At 35.4% G+C, this 17,119-nt stretch overlaps 1 protein-coding gene across 1 annotated transcript in view; it reads left to right on the top strand.

Moving 5' to 3' along the window:
- Window positions 1–12,008, top strand: part of LOC137622243 (sodium-dependent noradrenaline transporter-like) — a 73,685-nt gene extending 61,677 nt beyond the window's left edge. Inside the window, exons 16-18 of the mRNA XM_068352748.1 lie at window positions 235–402; window positions 4,258–4,485; window positions 4,763–12,008. Coding sequence (XP_068208849.1) covers window positions 235–402; window positions 4,258–4,485; window positions 4,763–4,825 — 459 coding nt within the window. The 3' untranslated portion in view covers window positions 4,826–12,008. The remainder of the gene's footprint in view (window positions 1–234; window positions 403–4,257; window positions 4,486–4,762) is intronic.
- The last annotated feature ends 5,111 nt before the right edge of the window (window positions 12,009–17,119 follow it).

The following is a 17,119-nucleotide window of genomic DNA, read 5'->3' as shown; positions in this document are numbered from 1 at the left end:
GAAAAGACAGAGCTTCTGGCATTCACACTTTTAAATCTTGCCATTAATCTCTAGATTGTCTCATTATTTTACTAGAAGCATGAGTCCTTTAGAAGGGAAGAAAATGTGATTTTTTTTTTTTTTAATTTTTGTGTTAAACGTCAATAACCAAGCTTCCAGAGAAGCAGTATGAACTTCAAATTAGTTTAGAAATAACAAATATTATCAGCAAAATTCTCTTTTTTTCACTTTCAGGGTGTTGTCATCTGGGCCTGTGTTATAAATTGGTCCGAGGTCATTGTTGCAGATGGTCCTGTATGGAGAACCGCCTTGATATGGGGGCTGAGAGCGTTAGTTTTACTGCCAGTTCCCATCACTGCCATATATGTTGTCAAGTCACAGTTAGCCTATGGTGTTATGGATGTAAGTATAATGCAGTGTGATTACTGCATGATTTCTTGTTCGTTACCTTTTCAGGAATCAGTAAATCCCCCCACAATTTTTTTTTTTAACTGGGTAACTTTCAAAGGTAAGAACCTGTGTTTAATAGATAATTGTATTGTAGTTAAGGGAAACCAGAATTAAAATTGAATATCTCTTTTTAAGGTAATCTTGTTGGGCTTGAGAACTCACTTTTGGAATGTGCTCATTCATATGAAGGGGGGACTTGCTGTACTTTACTTCCAAGAAAATGAATAAGAGAAATATACATTGGAATTTGAGCTAAAAATATTTAACATAAAAGTTAGTGTCTGTGGCATTTCAAAGGAAATATATTAGTAGATTAAATTGGATTGTTTGATAAGAAAAAATGCTATTTTATATTGAAAAATCTTTGGTAATCCCAAATGGTTTTGATAATTTTCTATACTCACCTCATGTTCATACCATTCCCTCCTTGCCATCTCACTGGCTAGTGATGTCAAAAGACTGTTGTATATGTTTTGACTTCAAGACTAGAAAAGAGATTTTGACGAAGGAAAAATCTATTTCTGGGCGAGGGACCTGTGTCGCCCAGTGAAATGCTCCTTATAGCACCATTTCTAAGGTATAAATACTGCTAAATATACATACATATACCAAGGCACTTCCCCCAATTTTGGGGGTTAGCCGACATCAACAATGAAACAAAACAAAAAGGGGACCTCTACTCTCTACTTTCCTCCCAGCCTAACAAGGGACTCAACCGAGTTCAGCTGGTACTGCTAGGGTGCCACAGCCCACCCTCCCCCGTTATCCACCACAGATGAAGCTTCATAATGCTGAATCCCCTACTGCTGCTACCTCCGCGGTCATCTAAGGCACCGGAGGAAGCAGCAGGGCCTACCGGAACTGCGTCCCAATCGCTCGCCATTCATTCCTATTTCTAGCATGCTCTCTGCTAAATATACCAGAGAAAAAAGTTGCATGGAATGCTAGGAATATACCCAGCTCACTCACCCTTATAGGGTGTCGGCATAATAACTGGGGCGTGTGAAACCACTACCAGAGGTCCTTTACCAATTAATCTTCTCCTTCCTCAACATCCCCCGTTTCTACGAGGTGCCGTTCTCTACAGCTACTGCCCCCCCCCCCCCCTCCTCCACCACTACCATTACCCATTCTTCCATCATTCCTTCTAAGCATTATTATTTGGCTTGCCAAAGTGCTCTTGCCATACACCTTTATGTAAATACAGTACTCTACTCGAGAGATGTCGGAGCAATGCTATTAACCATGGACGTAGAGATTTGGGTAGAGAAAACAGTAAATTGTAACTTAACAATATCATCAAAACTAGCCCCAATCACCAAAACATCCCTGGATTTGAACCGATCAAAAAGCATTCAGTATTCCACAATCTCTGATCAAATTTTTTGGTAGAATGCCTTTTGGAACCTAAGATAGACAAGCTAAAGGATCTAGAAATTCATTTTCCCTGGAAGCACAGTGGACAGTCCCCAAATCACTGAGAATGGACAAAAAGCATTCCAATCAACATTTGATTTGTCCTGTAACAGGTCATCCACCTTCAATAACAGGGAGTCAGGAACCCGAAAGCAAAAGATCTCCATCTTCTTGTTGAGGGATGTTACAAACATTTCCACGTTTGGTCCTCCCCACCAATTTTGATCTAAATTGGAACTCATAAGAGGTGTAATTACAGTAGTGTGCCTCTTCACGTCTGAAACCATTCTATATACAATTTATAGCAGCCATCCCCAACCGGGGTTCCGCGAAACCTTAGGGTTCCACGAACTATCGCAAGGGATTCCGTAAGAATTTATGTCTTCATTATTTTTTTATTTATATAGCATTTTTTTTCTTACCTTACCATGAGAAATCGTAGGCCTAAACTTTTTTTATTGTAACATTGTGCAAGATTTTTTTCTTTAATTTTGCTAAAGGTAGGTATTACATGTGACAATGAAATTATTTAAAACAGCAGGCAAGTAATGAGGTTTCGAGGTGGCATGAGTCATAGAGCCTACTCGTACGGTATTTTGCTGTTCAGCGGATTTCATATGTGTTATGAGCTGTAGAACTTCTATAGTCCCATTTTCATTTCTCAGTCAGTATGCCTTGAATAGAGTGAGCAACAATTGTTCTTTCAACTGACCTTTAGTGATTATGAAAGGCTGGGATGTTGAAATATTTAAAGAGGAAGCATTCAATTGATGAAGAGAATCAGAAGGAAAGTGGCTGTGTGCATATACATACATACATATACCAAAGGCACTTCCCCCAATTTTTGGGGGGTAGCCGACAACAACAAGAAACAAAACAAAAAAGGGGACCTCTACTCTCTACGTTCCTCCAGCCTAACCAGGGACTCAGCCGAGTTCAGCTGGTACTGCTAGGGTGCCACAGCCCAACCTCCCACATTTCCACCACAGATGAAGCTTCATACTGCTGAGTCCCCTACTGCTGCTACCTCCGCGGTCATCTAAGGCACCGGAGGAAGCAGCAGGGCCTACCGGAACTGCGTCACAATCGCTCGCCATTCATTCCTATTTCTAGCACGCTCTCTTGCCTCTCTCACATCTATCCTCCTATCACCCAGAGCTTTCTTCACACCATCCATCCACCCAAACCTTGGCCTTCCTCCTGTACTTCTCCCATCAACTCTTGCATTCATCACCTTCTTTAGCAGACAGCCATTTTCCATTCTCTCAACATATATATATATGCATATATATATATGTATATATATATATATATATATATATATATATATATATATATATATATATATATATATATATATATATATATACAGTATACAGTAGTTATTTACTGGGATGCCTTGGGATGAGAAAAATTATCTCAGGGGTTCCTCAAGTGATAGATGTTGGGAACCACTGGTATAGAGGAACACAGGTGTTCCCTAGGCTTAGCAACATATGAAGAAATGTATAGGAGCAGCTTTTATAGAATACGAAGTTTTATTAATTTTCAGTTGAAGCATAAACTCTGAGCAAACGCTCTTAGCTGAGTATACTGTAGTTATTCCAAGTCAAATCTGATCTGTTACCCTTCCAAAAATGATTGGCCTCCTATTTCTCCAAACAAGCGAGTCTACAATCATCATTGAATCTGGGTTTGTCCTTCATTCGATATGTTAACCCTTTTACCCCCAAAGGACGTACTGGTACGTTTCACAAAACCCATCCCTTTACCCCCATGGACATACCGGTACGTCCTTGCAAAAAAATGCTATAAAATTTTATTTTTTCATATTTTTGAAATTTTTTTGAGAAAATTCAGGCATTTTCCAAGAGAATGAGACCAACCTGACCTCTCTATGACAAAAATTAAGGTGTTAGAGCAATTTAAAAATAATATACCCTGTACTACAAAATGTGCTGGGAAAAAAATAACCCCCTGGGGATTAAGGGTTGGAAATTTCCAAAGAGCCTGGGGGTAAAAGGGATAACACACAAGAAGGGAAACACCTATCCATTATGTTGACTAGATTCTCATTCAAGAGAACAACAGGCTTTGCATTCCTACTACAGTGAAAGAAATTGGAAATCTTGGATTTTGGGATAAACACCAACATTCAGCTAGTTTTGAGGAGGAAGCAATGTGAAGCTCGGGGCATTTATAGAAGTGATTAATTCTTTTATCAAAGTAATGACTAGAAATATAAAAAATATTTAGTTTATTGTACAATAAGGAAAATATATTTGTTTAAAATTTGGCAACCGTAAATAGCATTTAATTTTTTATGATTAGATTCAAAAGACTATACAGACAGTGACTTCTTATATCTGTAATTACTCATCTACCAAATAGAAAGTGGCGTCCTCTTTACAATCCTCGAGAGAATGGGGTGACTGGGGCCCTCAGGATCCTATCGAGCACCACAACTGGAGGAGGTGGAGGGAGGACGAAACCCGCCCCATCACCTCCCTGAAGCGGCGTTTTGCAAACCGCCCCCTCACTTACACCCATTCCACCCTCAGCAGTGAGTCGTCCTCCACACTAACCAGGCTTCGCAATAAGTACCAAAGGAATGGCACTGCAAGTATCCTTTGATCTCCTCCTTTCGTTATCTCTTAAGACGTGAAATGTTTTTGTCATTGAAGCATAAAATAAAAAAGTGTCAAATTTACTGGCAGAATTGTACGTCATGTCACTTGTTTGGTTTTAACCGTATTAGACAACGCAAAAAAAGTACTGTAGTGTTTATATGTTCACACTGTTTTTTAAGCTTCGACACAAATCTTAGCTGAATTTTTTTCATTTCAAAATCTGACTTGATAAATTACCACCATAATAGTTTCCCTTTTTTCTTCAGGTCCCTTCAAGATTTCCAATTGATATAAAAGAGTACACTGATCTCAACTTAGGTTATATTTGAGTTTTCTACATCCATCTCTCTTGAAAACTATAAAATTTTCTGTGGTAGTGACCAACTGTTGGCTTTATAATCAAAGTAACTTGCATCGTGTTAAATCTTCCTTCATACATCTGTCTCATGAGATTGAATACAATATTCTGTGTATTTAAGCTAAATTTTACCTTTCAATGTATATAGATGATAGAATTTTTGTGAAGAGTTATCATTCTATAGCTTTAGACGAACTTACCTGACATACTTTATATGGAGGAAGTATACGCAATGATTGCTGGACTATTAAAATGAAATTTTGGAATTTTTGTAGTGGACAAAGGCAACATATCCAAAAATAAGGACCATTCAATCAACAGTGACAAAATCAGCACCATATCAGGATTTTCCTTGAGGTTTTAAACATATTAGGGAAAATATTATGGGAAAAAATGCTAGGTGTTTGTATGTGAAAAACCCTGTAACTTCTTTGCAACATAAGCAAAGATAATATCCCAGAAATATTGGTGTAAGAATCTCAGATATATATGTGATTTTTTTATGTCGTATTTAATTTTCAACTGTGTGAATCCTCTAGAAACCAAAGTCATGTGTATCTATGGGAGATTTTGCAACATAAGCAAAGATAATATCCCAGAAATATTGGTGTAAGAATCTCAGATATATATGTGATTTTTTATTTCATATTTAATTTTCAACTGTGTGAATCCTCTAGAAACCAAAGTCATGTGTATCAATTGGAGATTAAGATGATGTTTAGCAGTATAAAGTAATCAAGATATAACATGAGGATCATATCTATACTTTTAGGTATACAGTTCGCAGTTACAAATACCAAGTAAAGAAATTGTTCAAACATCTTATAATGTGAGCAGAGTTTTACTTGGTCGACCATGTGAAGATTTCCCAATTCCAAAGAATTGATAAAAAATTAGCCAAGAAGTTTTCCAGAAATAGACTGGTGGAAAGTCATATCACCAAAATTTTCTGTTAGTTTGGAATGAAACGGCAGGATTTGTCTCCTTGTCAGTAATGTTGAAGTAGCTTTTTTTTTTTTTTTAAGAAAGTAGGATCATCGCAGGGATTGGTAGAAATGCTTAGTTGTCAATAGGAGTTACAGAGTTTTATCTAACGGATATTCGGTGTTGTCTTTTAGACAAAAATAAATTACTGAAAATATTTAGTTGTGCATTCTTAACTGTACTTTTTACTCTAGCTTTTCATGGTACTGTACTGTATTGCACAAGACTAATAAGATAAGGGTTACTTTAAGAAATTATTTTGCTTTTTAAACATTTGGAGTTTTCCATTGGATATGTTTCAAACTAGAATTATTCTTTGCCTTCGGATACCTCAGTAGCTTTAATCCTTAATGGTATGCGCCGCTTTTTCACCCAGTGTTCATCCATTATGTCGATGCTTTTTAATGTTTGCACAAAGTGGCATTGGGAGCTTATCCCTTTACGGCTGAGCCAGGTATCCCAAACGATTGCCAAGAAAGCCAGTCTTATTTTGCATTGTTTGTTCTCCAACTTCCTAATATTTCTTATACTTCTCAGTTTTCTCCTTGCAGTTAAGTTCCACCATTGTGTATAAGCTTAAACTCAGGTTGTATTGTTCATTATCCAGCGGAAATAAAGTTGTTTTTACGAAGCATGACGAAGCTGCATGATTGCAATTGCCTTATATTGTGCCCCTCTAAAATATTAATAAGTTATTTTGCTTGCAGTGTATTATAAAATGCTGAATCTGTGATGTGTTTTATTACAAGTATTGTATTCCAAGTGTAAGACGGGTTATACTGAAGTCACAGCTCGAAAGAAATAACATTTGCATTGCTCTTGATTATTGTAGGTTGAGTGAAGACTGATTTAGATGCCATATTTTGCATTGAGTGCTGTGCATTACTTGCATGATATCCTAATGAAAAAAAATCGGAGAAGTTCTTTTTAGATTAACCCTTTTACCCCCAAAGGACGTACTGTACTGGTACATTTCACAAAACTCATCCCTTTACCCCCATGGACGTACCGGTACGTCCTTGCAAAAAACTGCTATTTACAATTTTTTTTGCATATTTTTGATAATTTTATGAGAAACTTCGGGCAATTTCCAAGAGAATGAGACCAACCTGACCTCTCTATGATGAAAATTAAGGCTGTTAGAGCAGTTTAAAAAAAATATATTGCAAAATGTGCTTGAAAAAAAATAACCTCTTGGGGATTAAGGGTTGGAAAGTTCCAAATAGCCTGGGGGTAAAAGGGTTAAAATTGTTTGAAAGGTATGTTTAGAAAATACAGGTAAGAGTTGTATTTTAGAAGACATCATTTAGTATTAAATATGTTACTGCTATCTATTGCAGCAGAAGCAGCAATAGATAGACCAACTTTTTCAGTGCATACTTGATGACCTTCAAATGTATAGTCTTACTGTACAAATTATGGCCTTTTAGAGATACAGAAGCTCCTCAACTTGAAAACCTATGGCGATACAAACACAAATCCAACGGAAATCATAAATCTCGGATACTGTATCAAAAGTTCATGATAAAATATTGTCATAAAACAGTATTATATAATTTAATGTAGTAAGCAGGATGACATTTGCAATATAAAAAGTGACTATTTGCTGACTTTCGCAGCTGAAAATTATAGGTACGCGAGTGTGGTGAAGCCTACCCTAGGCCAAAATTTAGAAAAAATTGACTTGCAAAGAGCTTCCTGGAACCTATTAAGTTTGTAAGTTGAGAAGTTTCTGTATTCGGGCTGTTTGTTAATTAGCTCTATTGGGGACAAAAGTATCAAGAGATTACTTTGCATTAACTGATTTTGTCTTTTTTGTTTCCTCCTCGGATGTAAAGAGTATTTTTTGAAGAAAATTCAAAGATGATTTCACTTCACATTTCACTTTTACAATACAGTATATATTTCAATTATTTCTCTGTATTACTGGTTAATACATATGAATAGTTGTCCCGTGCAATGTTCTCACAATGTGGTCCGTTTAATCCAAGCTGTATTTCATACTATATATATATGAATGTTGTTTATACAGTGAAACAGAGCATAAGGAAGTGTAAATTTTTTCCATTGTACATAAATAATGTATATAATAATATTCTTGAGATGAAGTGTTAGTGTTAAGTGTGTGTAGAGTCATATTGTATTGTGAATACTAAAATTGAATCCTGTTTTTATTGACATTTTCTTTTTCTGTAAAGTTTGTGAGCCACTGCGCCCTGGTCTTCGATTTCAGAAAAAACAATGCAGCGAAAACATCGTAGCATTTCAGTCGAACTGAAAATCTTTGGCGTACAGTTATGATACATCGAATTTTAAAATGGATATGTACTGGCAGTAATATTAGTTTGTATTATCATTTCTGATGAAGATTACTTATTATTGAATCCTTAACAAGGATTTAAGGGAACAGACAGTATTGATTGATTGATTGATTGATTTAGAGTTTTATGGCATCCTGACATCTTAGGTCATTGATGCTGATAAGGGAACATACAGTAGTTCAAGAGGATCCTAATTGATGACAGTATTTTATAGTAAAAGCTAAAATGTTTTGATATTCCAGTTGCCAGATTGTATCATGCCTTGATTTCTACACGTGAGGTTGACTGTGGTGAAGTGTTTTCAAGCACAGTATTTGATTAATGCTATGTCATTTTAATTCACCAACTAAAAGTGTTATTCACATTTTTTCACATTAGTAAGGTTTTAGATAATTTTCAAAATGACAGTTGGATGAATGTATTAAGTTTCATAATGTATTATTCAGTGAAGGTTGTGTTCTCAAAGCCAAGCCAATCTTTTCCTTCGCACACCAAAGTTACGAGTTTTGACAGGTGTTGGAAAAACAGGAAAGATTCTCTAGAACATCTTTCAATTTGTCCTTTCTGGATATGAAATAATTTTATGGTTTAATATATCCTTGTATTTATCTGTGATAATTTTGTTCACCTTCATAGCTTCTGCCAAGAAATTGACTGATGAAGAAAATGTATCAAAATCTGTTCATAAATCATGTTTATGATGTAATAGATCTTGTGTATAAATTTATGTTTTGAACAAATCTACTTAAAAAGATCCCTAGTGACATTCAATTTAGCTGAACAGATTCAATTCTCTGAAATTTCATGCAGTATCTTACATAATTTAATCTATTCTGGAGAACAGAAAGTTAGGTTGAAAAAAAAAAAACCCAAAAGTCTAGTGATATCTTTGCTCCTTATTGAAAATAACCACAGTATGGTTACATAAAAGATACATTATAATCACTGTCCTAGAGAGAAACAAATGCATCTGGCCTACAGGTATAAATGTAAGAAAACTTATGAAATGTAAAGGGCATCTTATAAGGAGGGAAAAGGACGCTATTGAAAGAATGCAAATATAGTTTCTGACTGTTTTAATAGAAATATGATAGGCAGTGATCTGGCGGATGTTAAATGTAATTGTAACGTCAATCTACACATTCCTTTTGAGAATTAGAAGTGAGAATGTTGCAGATATTTCTTATGTGATCAATATTTCTTAAAGGACTAAAAGTGTTTCACCTGTTTTTAACCAGTGCTTTAAAACATGTATATTTATTATAGCAATGATTGGTTAACTAGTTAACTAGATTGTTATAGGTCTGTACTGAATTATTCCTTTGTGTAGTTAGCGTCTCACGTATTAGTTACAGTCTATACTAATCTGTGGAAGCCAAATGTAACCACACTTACAAGCCTGTGATAACTGGATTAGATCATATATAGGTTGTTTTATCTCTTTCAAACAACTTTGCTTTCTCCTTTGCGTAGATTTCATCTCTCTGGCCTCAGAATTATTCAGAAGTCCTTGCACCATCATCCTTGTCTTTATCATAAAGTATACATCAGGCTAGATAGAATGTTAAATAATTTTTAATTCTTTATTTTAGCTGTCTGTACTTAACTAAGAAGAGAGAGACTACATTTTTTTAATGGAGGTCAGTATTTGTCTTCGACTAGAAGGGCATTATGCTCGTGAATATATCTGTACATAGTATCAATAAATATTTTGTCACCACTGCAGATGCAAGGCAGTTCCGTGTGCGTTGTAGTGAAGTATGTGGCAACGCAATAAAAGTGTCACATGTTTATAGGTTATTAAAGATTGATCAGATTGTCAGAGCGAAGTACAGTACTCATAAGACTGGGGTATGTAGGGTCAAGTCCCTGTATAGAAAGCAAAGTACTTTGCATCCCTTTCCTCTGCATATTTTGAATCCCGATGCATCGGACGGAAGATAAACTAACGAGTTTAGAATGCTCGTGTAAATTGTGGTACTTGCTAATACAGTTCTTTTGTTTCACAATTTTGAAAATTTCACTAATGACCCATAGAAACAGAACATTTTCTGAAAAAGTATTAAGATATTTTATTTAGGTCCACTGCATATTTGAGGTTGTTGCTATGAGAGGTCCTGTAGTTTTTTCAGTCTCTCTGGACGTTTTCTTTTCAATGAACTAGTTGTTTGGATGTACAATTCCAGGATTATCATACCAAACTTCATGTAAATAAATACTAGAAATGTATTGTACCTTGATGTTGGTGAAAATTATTCAGATAAAATGGTTATAGATGTGTACTGCTTTACTAAAGTTTAAATGCTGAAGTTTATACTTGATGTAAAAAATGTATGAAATTATTTTTAATTTATGTATATTTCATAAATAACAAGATATTTGTAGTGGTTATTTTATTATAAAAAAAAATACAGTATATTGTTGACACTGCATTGGTATAGAATAGACGATCCTAGTTAGTGTATCTTCTGAAGGAAATTTCTTTGGACAGAGAGTTTGCTATACTTTTACGTTAATTGCATTATTGTACAGGCATTGAGAATTACGATGTACTTACAGTAGGATATGGTCATATGAAGTTTAAACCATTGGCTTATGCAAGTGCCTTTCATCATCATAGGTCTTGACTTCTGAAACCAAGCCCAACGTTCAGGCTGCCGTATTGCAAGTGTTTGCAAGAGTGAAGCATATCTGACAATCTCTGTAGAGGCAACACATTTCTCCTTTCTGTACCTGAGTACTCCTATAAGTGACTCCAGTGCCCTGTGACTGATAAATCAATGCTTATAAAATTTCTAGTGACAGGTATCCGTTTGCCATATTATAGTGAAAATGCTGCCTTTTGTAGCCATTCACAATATCTGTACGATTGATGATTTCTTCAAGGTATGGAGGAGCATTCTTGTTAGATGACTTTACTATTGATAAGGAGGGCCCCTTGTTGACTAGAAACTTTACGATAACTGTGCCCATTTTCCTATAGATGTGCCATAGCAAGATTCTTTGACCTTGTTAGAGGACAGGCTTAAGTTGAAGAACATCACTGGAATCTATAATCATGCTACATGGGAAGGATTTCATAGATAGAAAACACAACTATGACTATAACAGATTTCATTTTTACTAATGACAAGATCATTACTGACTAGATAAATGAACTAATTATCAGGCAGTAAATATGCCGTCTGATTGGATACAAAAGAATTTTCCCTTTTCCTTTTATATTATATTCTTTTGTTTTGAGACAGCAGGCCCTGTCTCACAATCAGATGATTCATCTTTTGAAACAATAAGGGTCTTTGCTTGTGAACTGTTATCGAACATATCCCCAAAGAAGGTAGAATACTAAATATTTGTTCATACATACCCTTCCAGAACTAGACTGCATTTCCACTTTGTTCATTTCTCATCACTCTTCAAACTACAATCTTAAAGTCTTTAATACCAGCCATGGAATTCAAGTTATTCATTTTATTCTTGATTTCTAAAGTAACCCGGGAAATTTAATACCTTATTCCTTCAAGTTTTCTTCTCTTTGCAATGGTAAGAGTTAAGTTTTCATGTAACACACTTATTAACTTTCCTACTAGATACCACTTTCAATATGGCGACTTGAATTTGGCATTGGTGAATGTTTTGAGCTCGGCAAAGAAAGGCACTTGTGTAGAAATAATCTGTGTTTGTAAAACAACAATAATTATTATTTTATATTTATTATGCTTTATGTTCTGAGATTGCTTGTTGTTGAAAAGTATTTTATTCTAAGGCTATGATAATGTACTCTGGATTACAGAGTTTTGAACAAATTTATCAAAGGCACAATAAATGTGTAAGTTGATGCTCAAGTAATGTTTGTTTCATTAATCCAATATATATAACATTATACTGTATAGTAATTAACTAAGTGGAAATTCTGAATATATGAGTAAGCAAGCACTAACGTCATTGTAAGTTGGCATTGATCACCACTTGCAACTCAACAGATACGCAATGGATCAAAGTGCCACACCTTGGGCTACCATTTCAACTTAGGGGCTAAACCAAGCGAGAGAGCGAACAGCTGGAATCACACTAGGCATTTTTTTGCCAGCAGCAAGCCGTTGCTGCCGAAAATGGGTTTCCAGGAGCTGATTGCTAAAGCTATTGTCTTCCCGACTAGACGGGAAGCAGCTAGCACAAACCGCAAGCTGACTTCAGATCTAAACAAAAGAGATGGCTGCCATAAATAGGATGTGCTCTTGCTTGGCAATCGTGGGTCTAACAATCCTTAAGAGATAAAAGAAATCTACTTTGTTTAACCTATGGTAGTTGTAGAGTTCTTCAATTCATGTAATATTCTACTAGAACATTTCTGGGTTCCATGACGATGTCAGCTGATCGGTTTTATTTACACTTTTTCCTATTTGCTCCTCGAACGGTGAGATCATAGTGTAAGTCTACAACACTTTCACTCGCGAGCATCATCTGGAGGTTGACGAAAACCTAGAGCAAGAAATAACTAGTGTGATTCTAGAATTAGTCTAATATCTTGAGACACAGGCCTCATTTGCTTCCCTGATGGTGAAACATGCATTGTGAATAGGCATAGAGGCAACTGCCAGGATGCTTACTTAAATGACTCTAGGCTGTCACATGCGGTGAGGCTGGTGTTTCCTTTTGCCATCTGAAATTGGAAACCTTGGTCAAGTTTGTGCTCTTGCCAAAGTCTTTATCTTACCTTGATGATTTTGCTCATTTATTGGAGGAACATTGCATGCCATCACGGGTTACATTATTTTGAAGTGAGTAGGAGAAAATCTAGTGTAAATAACATCTGTATTCAGTTCCATTATGCCTCATTTATAGATGTTATTATGGTTTGAGTTTTTGGGAAATTCATCCTCAAAATTGTGAACCACATTTTTTAACCCAATTCATATTTGTGAGTCTATAACATCAACTTATATGGAATGAGCAAATCAGTTGACATTTGCTGTAGCTTCTATTTACATCAATATTCAAGAGAAATAGTTTGTACCATATTTTTAGAAGTTTACAAGATTTTGCATCCCTACAGTTTTTCAACAGGCTTAGAAATAAAACAATGAGAGATTACTCAAGTGCTATATGTGGATGAGATCATGGTGAGGGGTAGATGGAGATGGTTTGGGCATGCTCTTCGCGCTCCCCATGAGAGATTAGTTCACCAAACTTTCAACTGGGCGCCACAGGCACTAGAAGAGTTGAAAGACCCAGGCCTATGGGGCTGAGGACTATGAAGTGTGAAGTAGGAAAGGATGAATGGAGAAGTATTGATTTAAAAGCCTAAGATAAAGACGACTGGCGAAATCTAACCGAGGCCCTTTACGTCAATAGGTGTAGGAGGAGATGATGATGATGATGACAGTTTATCAAATAACTTGAGTAGGATATTCTGAATTGAAGTCATATGCTCTTAGGTATGTTAACATTACAGCACTGATCAGAAAGAATTTACCCTAAATATACTTTGTTTGAATTTTTATTTTTTTGTGAATACAAACTATTGCTTTGGACTTTGGTTCAAACCAGACAACCAGATACACATTTAGGATAAAGTGTGGCATGATCCTTAGATCTCTCACCCACAGCACCTATTGTTAGAAGTTTTGTTTTTTAATATAATGTACTTTTGTTCAATTATAGATTACCGGTATATTAAAAACATTATTATTATTAGTATTATTATTATTATTATTATTACTATTGTTATTATGATTATTATTGATACTATTTTTATTATTATTACAGCTAAGCTACCACCCTAGCTGGAAAAGCAGGATGCTATAAGCCCAAGTGTACTAATAGGGAAAATAGCCCAGTAAGGAAAGGAAATAAGGAAACAGAATAGTGCGCCTGAATGTTCCCTCAAGCAAACGAGTTCTAACCCACGGCAGTGGAAAACAATGGTACAGAGGCTATGTCACTACCCAAGACTTGAGAACAGTGGTTTGATTTTGGAATGACTTTTTCATAGAAGAGAAGAGCTGCTTGCCATTGCCTGATATTTAATATCTTGTTAAGTGAGTTAAGTGAAGAGCATAGAATACTATACTGTATAAATCGCATGTCGTCATCACAGCCAAAGAAGTCATACTTGTAAAGAGGGAGTTTCTATTTTATTGATTAGAACAGGACAGTACAGTAGTTAAAGTCCAGACATTCACTTGCAAAGTTTGTTGAGTACTGAACTGTTCTAAGGTTAGATGTCTTAGAATTCAAGTTGGTTTGAGTTAAAGTAGGTCAGCTAGCTGGGAAGAAATCTAAACAAATAATGAATAAAGAGCAGAAAGCTTTGCAGTGGATAAAATAATTCAAGCTTAAGCATAGAAAGCAAATGCCCACCTTGAGGCCACCACAAGAACATGAGAATGTATGGAATGTGTGAAACATCTCTGAAGCAGGTGGAGAAAATGATGACCTGTACTGTATTCTCTGAAGATTGAATTTCAGTAACGAATGAATTTCTTGAATAGTCTTAAAAATTCTGATACAAGAAATTACCCATTTCATATTTTTTTCAAACCAAAACTCTACAGCTTTTGGGGGTGACCAGAGATGAGGAATTTAAATGCACTCATATTTGTGGTGGTTTAAAGGTTTCAAGACCACTTATGAATGGCAGAGGCAATGGGCAGTAACAATGCCCTAGAGACACCATATATACATATAATCGGCACGCAAGTCCTCTCCACCCAAGATAGGACCAGCAAGGCCCGGGCAATGGCTACTGATGACTAGGCAGGTAGACCTATAGGTCCCGTAACTCGCAAGGATTGTCAGGATGCAGATAATACATGAAACTATCAAGCGTGAGCAGGTCTCAAGACCCCATTCAGCAAACTACCAGGCAAGGATGTTTCCAATAGAACACCACATATAAATGATATAAATAACTGTTTTCAAGAATAATGCTTTAACTTGGGTCCTTGCTTTTCCTGGAAAGGACCGGATTAAGAATCTCGATGCGGCATGTTGATAACGCTGAGTCTTTGGCTGACAGATTGCCTTTAAAAGATAAAAGTCTTCAAGTAGCCATGTCCAATAGAGAAGTCTTCTCAAAGGGACCCTCAAAAGGTCTGTGATATTGTTGAGGATGAAGGTAAGCACTATAATGGTATTTAATAGTTAACCCTGATCCTTTTAGGATCTGGTACCCAAAAACAAATTTCAGAATGAAATGCCTTATAGACCATCAGTATTAAAATGACTTGGTAATTGTTTTTTTTTTTTTTTTTTTTTTTAGCAAGGCTTGCATGTTGTGTGGAAGGCTCACTTGGTAAGTGGAAGAATCTGCCATGACAAACAAATCTTGTAGGTCCTGCACCAGGTCAAAGCTTTGCATGCTGAGTGGTGCTTGATAAGCAGTCTTCAAATGACGTAAGTAACCTTTTCAAAAAGAAATTCTATTGAAAGAGAGACAGGATAAGTTTAAATTATGGAGGACAGTGATTTTTAGATTTTAATGGAATCTACTTTGACTGTAAAATGACAGGCAGGGTCATAGTAGGAACTCTCTCGATGGAAGTTAAGGTCATGTTTCTTTCTGTTTGGGTAACTTTGAGGATATTTGGATGATGTCATAACCAGCACCGTAGATATCAAGAAAGTGATTGATGTCAAGCTGTTAGATCCTGTGAATGCAAACTGAAAGGAGATATATTGTGCCAAACCTTATAATTCTGATGGATTAGTTAAGGGGTCCCGATAAACCAAGAAATTCATGCTTTTTTATGAAAAAGTTTAGCAAATGTTTTTATTACTGTTACAGACAGTAGGCTTATGCTTAGTAACAGAAATCCCAATCTTAGGCCTATTGTAACCAATTGCGTCGGTAGAATCATAAAAACTCTTGCGAATTTCAACAGAGGTCATAATAGCTTAAGAATATCGGTTAACATTACTGTATAGTGATAGTAACCGACCCAAGCACTAACCGGACTCATTGTCCAGTTAAAGATTTTGGAGAAAGTGTGATATCGTTAAGCATTAGCCAGTAGCAGCCATGTTTTTTTTTATGTCAGGAAGTCATATAAATGTTTAGGATAGGTCTATTAGACTCATGGCTGACATTTCATTAGATAATTGAATTCTATACCATCGTGTGTATGAATGTTTGATACCATATATCGTATATTGAAACATCCTTTATATTTCAATTAATTCTTAATGATATTGATATAGGTTGGAGGACAATCAGTGGTGCCTCTACAAGTGAGCAAGTCTCTCTCTCTCTCTCTCTCTCTCTCTCTCTCTCTCTCTCTCTCTCTCTCTCTCTCTCTCTCTCTAAGGTTATATTCAAAATTGGCATAGTATCTGCTCTTGATAAAGAAATTCGTTTTCTGTGCCGTAAAAATTTATCAGTCAGGAAACTTAGAGCCTAAACTACGCTATTCCACATCGCCATGTTGAAAAGACTTAGCTAGCAGGCAATTGACCATTTTAAATTTCTTGAAAGTATCTTGGGTTCGAAGTGATATGCAGTTGATTTCACGAAATTAATAAAATATATATCCTGAAATAGATATGATCAATTAATTTCTAATTCAATTTCACCATTGAAATTGTTTTTTTAATGGGAATGGAAATAGTTGGTAACTATATTATGCTAAAATTGAGAAAAATCTCGCCTTCAGTGCACATTTCGCGGTCTACTGTAAGTATTTATTATATAATCTAATAATAAGATATTAGATTACATATGGGTATTACTATTTATTGAATGTATGTAAAAGAATCCTCATATAAAATGTAATAGGCTTATGCTTAAATTCTTTACTATAAATTGTGATAAATGGGTTAATATATTCGATGATATATATATATATATATATATATATATATATATATATATATATATATATATATATATATATATATATATATATATATATATATATATATATATATATATATATGCGTGTGTGTGTGTATGCCTTAAT

Source organism: Palaemon carinicauda, chromosome 29 (genome assembly GCF_036898095.1).
Source record: "Palaemon carinicauda isolate YSFRI2023 chromosome 29, ASM3689809v2, whole genome shotgun sequence".
Classification (NCBI taxonomy): domain Eukaryota; kingdom Metazoa; phylum Arthropoda; class Malacostraca; order Decapoda; family Palaemonidae; genus Palaemon; species Palaemon carinicauda.
The sequence above is the reverse complement of the archived record's forward strand: the minus strand, read 5'-3'. Positions and strand labels throughout refer to the sequence as shown.